The sequence below is a fragment of the Bidens hawaiensis genome, unplaced genomic scaffold, assembly GCF_021521415.1.
Source record: "Bidens hawaiensis isolate Kalapana, Puna unplaced genomic scaffold, B.hawaiensis_p1.1 tig00029315_1, whole genome shotgun sequence".
Lineage (NCBI taxonomy): Eukaryota > Viridiplantae > Streptophyta > Magnoliopsida > Asterales > Asteraceae > Bidens > Bidens hawaiensis.
Genome location: NW_027494842.1, coordinates 240,062 through 249,192, shown reverse-complemented (window position 1 = coordinate 249,192; position 9,131 = coordinate 240,062). Strand labels below are relative to the sequence as shown.

Below are 9,131 nucleotides of genomic sequence, written 5' to 3'. Positions count from 1 at the left end.
ACAAAACAGTAAACCGGGCTTGTGTTTAACACAATTCCCTTAAACAGATTCTCGGTATGTTCCCAGGGTACTCCGGTTCAAAACAGAGTCGGTGCTCTGCCGGACTCGGACACTTGCCTGAAATGCAGTCGGAAATAATATTGCTGTAGAGAAGTAGAAGAAGAAGTGTGTTTGATTTTTGGTGTGTCTACAAATGAAGAATGGTCTCATAACCAGATAATCAATTCTGATTTATGGCCATTCAAGACTATTAAAGAATAATAATATTCAAAAAATCGTCTCACGCGGGCTCGAGTTTTCGGAGTTGCATTCGTGCCGCGGGCACGCACGAGTTCGATGGATTTCTAGTCCAGAAACCCAAATTTGCAACCCCCCCTGCTCGCGCGTAGGACTTGTGGTAAAACATGTCATAAAGAATTCAAATGGGTGTAAGGTCACTAACTTATAAACCATTCATTATTTTGTTCCCAAACCGATGTGGGACAAAAATCCGTGGGGTGGTTATTCCGTGGTACGCATATACGTTCTTTATAGTTCATACTCCAGCATAACAACATTTAGAAAATTAATTTAGCAATTCTAAGGTAAGTTGGCGAAATGAACTTTTAAAACTCGTGCAAAAATCCTATTGAACCGTCCTTATTCCAAGATTTTGCACCAGAACTTTCAAGTTGTGGGTCCCATTTGGGTGCACTATTGATTGTAGCTTGATTATTACGGTTTAGAGCAGATGGTCTTACTAGAACCAACTTATCTATCCTATAGGATAGGGGCACTGTTTGAACAACAAAGACTACTTCTTTTCTAACCCATCATGAATCGGGCTAGCAAGTAAGTCTTTCAAAGTATCCAAGTCCTCCTGATCAGCGGTCGAGACCAGCTCCAACATCACGGGAAAGCTAACGTCGCTCAAAGTCTTAAACGCGTTGGCCAACTCACCCTCAGCATCAACTTTATAATACTCATGGTCTTCAATCCGCTTCCCATACAGTTGAAGTTTCATGCCGTCCCTCATACCATCTTGTCGACCAACAAAATCCGCCGATGCTGCCAGCTCAGCAATAGCATTCCTGAATCCCTTTGGTCATAACTCATAATTATATATTTTTCTCTTCTCCTTGAAGTCTTGCAGCATCATGTCCGACACTTTCCTCTTTTAATGTTCAGACGACTTTGAACGAATAGCCAGCTCCCTTTTGCTTGCATCCTTCTCTTCATGTTTTTTTCCACTCACCGACACACCAACGCCAATACCACTCTCGACTTGTCTAGTTTGCTTTAACAAGGAAGAACTAGATTTCTCACCACTAAAAGATGTTCCGACGCCATCACTCGCCTTCGACTTTGAGAAAGCAAAAAAACTTCTTAGGCCACCATTCTTTAACAAATGGGTTGTTTCTAAAACGATTCATTTCATTTTCATCTTAACCAAATTGATATATTTTAAAACGATCCATTATGACCCGGACTCAAATTCCTTTTAGGCTCTATAACTTATAAAGGTTCTTATAATTCCTTTTAGGCTGCTTATAAAGTCTTATAAGGTCTTTTAGAATTTGACTTATCAGAAGGGTAAAATAAGTTGTTTTCATAAGTTGTGATCTTGTAACTTACTAGCGTATCGGTTGTGATCTTGTAACTTATTAACTTATGGGTTTGGTAATGCCCATTATACCCTTCAAATCCTCAAAACCCCTTACAAAACTTTTTTAAAAGAATTTCCTTTTTAGACATTTTGATTTTTCACGTCACATAAGCTGATCCAAACATTTAAAAAAAAAACACTTTTTATAAAATTCGTAAGTTAATAAGTTCTTTTGACAAAAAGTCCTTTTAGACTTAAATAAGCAATCCCAAACGCACCCGAAATACCGGTTGACATTTGACAATTTTATAGCCCCTTTAACAATTTTATAGTCTTTTAAAACTGAGTTAAGTGCAAAAGTCACCCTTGTGGTCAACACCATTTTGCCGGAATCAACCCCGTGTTGCAAAATCGAAGATATCCGTAGTCGACACATTTTTTGCAATTAGGATCAGCCGTCTACTCCCGTTAGTTTGTACCATTTAAAATTCAGGGCAAATCGGTCATTTACATCATGAAACCCAACCCGGTAAGAAAAACCCCCTCCTTTTAACGGTGTTGACCACATGCGTGATTTTTTCCTTTTCTTTTTTCCGTTAACTGAGTGTGAATTAACATAAATATTGTTGATATTAAGAATTACACCGCCTCCATTACCAAGTACCAGACGGTGGAAATGGTTAGTTAAAATCCTTCCACTACACATACGCATGCGCTAGTTAATTAACGTCACATTAGTTATATACTTATATGGCAATGACTTGATAAATGTTTGAAATGTATGATGATCTCATTCATATGGTCAGCAAAATCATAAGCAACTAGATAATATCACTTACTCATGAGACACGTTATGCGTGTTATGCGTATACTGATACAATCTAGACAATCCATGGCTATTCTTATTAACAAGTCGATTTGTATTGCGATCACAAACAGGTCAAACAAAAAATTTAGCTAAAAAGATAACACATCAGACAGATAAAAACAGTACTTATAATGAATACAACTACAACATATAACATTATATACACTTACATATGTTACAAATTTAAAAATAAATATATAGGATATAACTTACTCCACAATACGAAAAACCCATGAACTATCTTACATTCGTGCAATAATTCTATTCAAACCGAGCAATCTACCCTTGCTCCAAGATTTTGCACCCGGACTTTCAACCTGCGGATCCCGTTTCGTTGCACTATTGATAGCAGCTTGAGACAAGAGGTAAGATAAAGACTGCACCCAAGAAACAAGAGCTGGTTTGCGTGTGACATCATCTGAATCCGACACTTGAGCATACAAGTCATTTAACACCATGTTTTGACCATCTTCCGGTAGTTGCACAACCAACTGTGCCAACAGTTTCATTAAACTTGGCAACACCTAAATACATTTGACAACGAAAGTCAAATCTAAAACCCGTGTTGACCACAGGAGTCTAAATTTGAAAAATGGAGGCTTGACTTAAATCTTAATTACCTGTATATCGACCAATGAGAGAAGTCGTGGTAATAAATCTAGAAGCTTCTTACACGGCTCCAGCTCATCGTTCAGTTCTTTCCATTCACTGCATAAACTGCTAGCTTTCTCCACAAGTGAGTGAACACAGTAAAAAGTTGACGGACTGCCAGCTGGCAGATACCGAACCAATGCAGCAACACCAGAAGCCATACCTTCAAACGGGGGTGACACCTAGAAATCCCTGTAGTTTAAAAAAAATAAAGAAAATAATAAATGGTTATCAATAGTTTTAGCTGTAATTAACGGATAGATACCTCTAATGATCTATGCATGTAATAATAAACAAGTTGCTCCTTTAGTAAAACCCGTTCACTATCAATACTATCAACATCTTTCCCGGAAGAAATGAAAGCCACAAATGTTGAATGTGAGGCTCGGGTCACTTTCCCATTTGGATGTCCCATGTATCTGGTATCGCATGTGTTAAGTAAAATAGATCTCTGAGTGACTTTTATTAGGCATGTAAATGAACCGAACGGGGCTTGTTCATGTTTGTTTGTTTAACTTCAACCAAACACGAACATTCAAATGAACAGATTTTCTTGTTCATGTTCGTTTATGTTAGTTCGTTAATATTCTAAACGAACAATTCACAAACATAAAAACAAACACAAGTGAACATAAACAACACGAGTAAAAACTGAGATCGAATATTGAAACTAAAGTCTACAAACCATTATCATTATTTCAAAACTAAACATATATATCTATTTGAAAATAAATGAATGTTTAAACGAACATAAACGAAAACACATATAAAAAACATAAACGAATGAACATAAATAAAACGGCCATAAACGAATGCTCATGAACGTATCTGAACGGATGAGACATTTGTTTATGTCCGCTCGTTTAATTATATGCACAAAAAGTTGTGTACTTATGAACGTGTGTGTGTCTGTTTTTAAAATGAACGAACTTCCTGGTGATCAGTTAATGAAGTTCAGTTCGTTTACAGACCTACTTTTTATCAAATATGAACTAAAGAATAACATTTGTTTTTAATAACTAGTATATGTATAAATAATTTATATATCATGGATACAAGAAAAGAATGGGAGCCACGGTCTTTCTGAACACTGAAGTTGGTATGCCTTCGGCACAAGTTGGAATCACACGCATATAAAATAAGATTCTAGAAGTCTGCATTTTATCTTTAGACCATGTAAACTCCATTTTGTTTGAAGAAACTATAAACCAAAAAAATTTTACATTACATGAGTAATTAAGAAATAAATAGTAACATAATTATATAATACTTACCATGAACTTTGGTCAAATCAACGTATGAAGGTATAGATTCAACAAAAGAAACACAAGCCATATGATCTTCTTGAACACTACCAGCAACGGCCCTAATTGTATCCATATATTCATTCAATCTCATCCGTCGAAAATACTCCAAACACGAAAACGATATTAATATCTTAACCGATGTATCCAACTGAACTTCTCTTGAAACATTAGGTATCAGCTTCTGTTTAGTAACAGCCAAAGCAAAGAACACAACCATAAGAAACGCAGGCTCGGTTATCTTCTCCAAATCTTGAATCAACTCTTCATGTTTCCCTTGAAGCATCAACGCCACCTGGTGATGTGACATGTACACATCTTGACAAAAGTCCCATATAAGATTCTCCACTTTCGTTTTACAACTTTCACTCGCTTGAGCATATTGTTTGCAAAACACACCAGTAATCACTCCCGCTTCCTTAAAAATAACACTTTGCAAATGTTCTTTAACTTCACGAATCCCAAGGTTACTAAAACTGATATTAGCCTCAAGAATCTTTGAATAAAACCGTCTTAAAGGAAAGATTTCAGTTAATAATGCTGAAACAATACATAAAAGAAAAGAATCCCTACACGCCACGTCACCACTTCTAGCTAAAGCTAATGATATGCATTGAAGCAAAACATTATCTTTAACTTCATTCGCGTTTCTCGAAACTAAATCAGTAGCAATAATATCAATTCGTTTTTCAGCAGAACTTCTTAAATCCATTAAACCGGTAGATATGGACCGATTGGAGGCCCGCAGGGCCCCAGCAGCACCCATAACAACAGAAAACGGTGCATATCGTGGATTAGAAGCTTCCAGAATCTCTCGTGAGAAAATGGTAATCTTCTCGAATGATTGTGATTGGATACAATTATAAAGAACCCATTCTGCAAGATGCAGTATCATCAACCCGTGTATTACATTACTCGTGGGCCCGCCGTCTTTACTCCAAATTCCAAATAACGAGTCAAGAATTCGAATAAAATGAATACTTCCGCACGAAGATAGAGCATAACCGATTCCAGCAAGTACGCTCGGGACAAGATCATCAAACAAAGAAACCAGCTTATAATCTTGTTCAATCAGTTTACAAAACAAATCCAAACATTGTGTTCTTGTATCTTCAGATACCGTGGGCACAAACGTAAATGCACCAAGAAGTAGAATCCCTTCGGTAAAGAACAACGCGCTCTTATTGGAACCCGACTGAGACAAAAACAGTTGAAACAAAACATTTACAGACGAACTAACGAGCGCAACAGACGGTTTCGACGATTTCCTAATCCATATATATAACAGTCTGAGAAAAAGCGGGTACGATTCCGAAGGTAAAGACAGGTCCGAAGCCGACAAAACAGAATTCACAACTTTAACTTGCGGATCCGCGACATAGAGCGAGGTCCCCGAGCTAATTAAAGTTTGTAAAGACTGGTAATGCTGTTGAGTGAATGATTTTTGGTTTAGTGATTCCCTAAGATCAGCCCATGCTTGGATAATGGCCCGAGCCGATTGCGGTGCAGATTGTGCAGCATTACTATTATTATTATTATTATTATTATTATTATTATTAATACCAGTGCTGCTGTTTGTTTTAATCCATTCTTCAAGGAAGAATGTTTGACCTTGTTTTGCCATTTGACCTACAATTTATAACTCATTCAATCAAACATGATATTATTGATCATTTTAGTGTTACATATGCAAGCAATAATATTAGGACTGGGATCAAATACAAATAATTAACGTGCTAAATGTGTGAATTAGACAGTGTAATTATATATACAACATAGTATAATTACAATGTAGCAATGTTGTAAAAGTAGGTTTACAAGGCCGAGTACTCCCCGAGTACTCGCTACAAGGTCTTTCGCCGAGTGGAGTTTCTTTAACTCCGCCTAGTTACTAAGATTTTGACTTCAAAAAATAAACATGATTCGTATATTTATAATATTAAAGAACAAATATCATTTATTTTTAATTAATGATTAGCAAATTTTAGAATAATTTATCATTTAAAAATGTATTTCTCTTATTTATATTGATATTCACATATTTTTTTATAAATATTAGTAAACTAATGATATTTGACATATATATAATACCCAAAAAGTAATTTTCATTATATTTATACCGCCTAGGGCCGCCTAGCTACTTTTATAGTGTAACTACAATGCATTTAATGCATAGTGTAATTACACTACTTGTATATATATAATTACACAGTTAACATGTTAAAATAATTTGTAAGCTAACTTTCCCCATAATATTAAATATATGAATTAGGGTTTTGAACTTCAATACAAGATAACGAATTAATATACAAACAATTAAAACGCAGAATTATAAGCAGAATGAATAAATAGTGATTTAAATTGGATGAAATTATACGTACTAATTAGAAGTTGAATCAGCAGCAGTGGGTGAGTGGTTGAGCTAATTTCGGTTAGAATTAAGTTGTATTGTTAGTAGCTGAGTACTAATTACGAAGCTAATTGCTTGCTCCAGTGACCGGAATCCATCGCCGCCGTCGTTGTTGGTTTACTCTTCCGTCGGGTAAATGGTAGTTGGGGAAAACGAGTTTATTCGTGTATCTGGATAACCCGAATTGTCGGCCCAAAGCCTAAAGCGTTGAGGTGGTAAATCGACGTGAATTGGATCGGTTTTGGTTACATGCGTTATTGTGCTAGAACTAAAACCAAATATTTTTTTTTTATTTTTTTTAACACAAACCAAACTACATCTAGATAATGTGTAAGCGAGCAACAAGTTGCGCCGCTATCCCCTTTTGATCGCAAAGCCTATTCTACTAAATATAAATCTTTGGTTCCTCGGGCTCCGCGAACAGGGCCGGCTGGAGGGTAGTGCCGGTCGGACCGTCGGCCGGGGCACGTAATTTTTGGGGCCAAAATTTTTTGTATCTATATTTTTTATATATACATTTAAAAATATAAAACTTATAAATATAATTTGATCTTTACCATCTTATAATTATTAGGTCCAAAATTCTTTTTTATTCATAATCCATTTAATCAAGTTTAAATTATTGGGCCCAAACTAAAACTAAAAACTAAAAAAAATTAAATAAACTCCCAATGCAAAATAAAAGAAATAGTTGTTGATTGAAATTCCTGTTTTGCTTGCTTCATTCTTTGCGAATGTTGAATAAAACCTGAACAATGACTAACCCAGCCGACCACCACTATTGGTTCATTGTTGACCACCAGGCTCTTCTGCGGTTGACCAAGCCAACCACCAATGTCGAAGCTTGAATATACACGTCGAGGGGGGCGAACTTAATATGTTTTAAAAAAAATTAACTAGAGGGGGAGAGAGCTCAAAATTTCGTTTGGAAACGAGTAAATTTACACTATGTATACAAATTTTTGGCCGAAAAATGATACATTTATGCAACCGATCGAAAAACGGAGAGTCTGGGCTCAAAATTTAGGCCGGAAATGGGTAAATTTACACTATGTATAAAAAGTTTAGGACGAAAAATGATAAATTTACACTACCTAGCAAAAACGGAGGGGGTTGGGCTCAAAATTTCGGTCGAAAACGGATAAATTTACACTATGTATAAAGATTTTCGACAAAAAAAGATAGATTTACACCACCGAGCGAAAAAACAGAGGCCCTGGCCCCAACTAAACTACGCCACTGCGAGCCACCAAGAACAAATCTATTTTTCTATCCAATGTTAGTAGAGTTTCACAAATCATTAGTTATTACGGTATTTGGTTTTAATAATATATTATTCTATGTTTGTTGCTATAACATTAAGCGTCAATTAAAAAAATTAGCTTATATAGTTCGTTGTTAAGATATGGGCCTTTTTATTTCGGCTCGGCCGAGGTGTATAAATCCTTGGAAACGGCCTTGTCTGCGAGTCACTGTGGACCACCTTCTGCACCCGTTCCAAGAAGCGAATCGCCTCGGGAGCTAGAGATCAAAATGTGTCGAAGGCAAATGGAATGAACACGTGCTGATTCTCTAAACACGCTGCCTCATGCTTAGCAACCTTTCTAGATTCCGCCCTCAAAACCGCCTGTCTCAGAACGAAACCACTGTCTCTAAGCTCCACCAAGGGTGACACCCCAGTGAGGTCGACACATGCATGCTTAACCCCTGCCCATCCAAACACAAGAACGTTCGCAGGACGCAGTGTAGATCTTCCCTCTCTCGGATCAGTCAGAAACCAAATATAAAACAAAAAAAATATAAAAATTGAGGTGAACCAATGGGGTGACGTCGGTGAATAAAACTCGAGCGTTGGTAAAACCCCGCGTTGTAGAACCCAGGTATTATGGCTGTGACTCTGTGAGTCTATTAAAATTCGGTCGGTTTTCGTCAAATTTGTTAACTGGAAGCCAAGGCTCAAAATGGTTGAAAATATTTTTGCCAACGTTATTGTAAAAAATTAAGCGATTGGTCTATTCTAACATGTGTCGTACCTAGCAGCCTTTTCAGAATTGGAGGTTATGTATGAAGCACTTCAGGTGGCCCATCCTCACAACTTATTTGTAAAGAATCAAGTTAGTTGTAGAAACATGATAGCAACCAAAAATATAGAATAATATGTTATACAATATATTTTTTTATTTTCTAGATAGACTTATAATATACTCTTTATTCACTCATATTAACCACACATATCTTCGCCTTAAGGTTATATATAGATGAAAGACGCATCACTATTACAATGTTTTTCATGAGATGATAATACAATATATG

At 36.3% G+C, this 9,131-nt stretch overlaps 2 protein-coding genes across 2 annotated transcripts; both read right to left on the bottom strand.

The window, feature by feature from the left end:
- Positions 1-2,663: 2,663 nt before the first annotated feature.
- On the bottom strand, positions 2,664-3,272 carry LOC143578643 (uncharacterized). Its single transcript, XM_077062153.1, has 2 exons — positions 3,074-3,272; positions 2,664-2,977 (listed from the first exon to the last, which is right to left on the bottom strand). The coding sequence occupies exons 1-2, from the start codon at positions 3,263-3,265 to the stop codon at positions 2,696-2,698; spliced, it is 474 nt and encodes a 157-aa protein (XP_076918268.1). The 5' UTR covers positions 3,266-3,272; the 3' UTR covers positions 2,664-2,695.
- Positions 3,273-3,309: 37 nt separating this feature from the next.
- On the bottom strand, positions 3,310-6,994 carry LOC143578642 (uncharacterized). Its single transcript, XM_077062152.1, has 4 exons — positions 6,790-6,994; positions 4,379-6,037; positions 4,161-4,305; positions 3,310-3,523 (listed from the first exon to the last, which is right to left on the bottom strand). Exons 2-4 carry the CDS (start codon positions 6,030-6,032, stop codon positions 3,355-3,357), a joined length of 1,968 nt encoding a protein of 655 aa, XP_076918267.1. The 5' UTR covers positions 6,033-6,037; positions 6,790-6,994; the 3' UTR covers positions 3,310-3,354.
- Between the last annotated feature and the right edge of the window lie 2,137 nt (positions 6,995-9,131).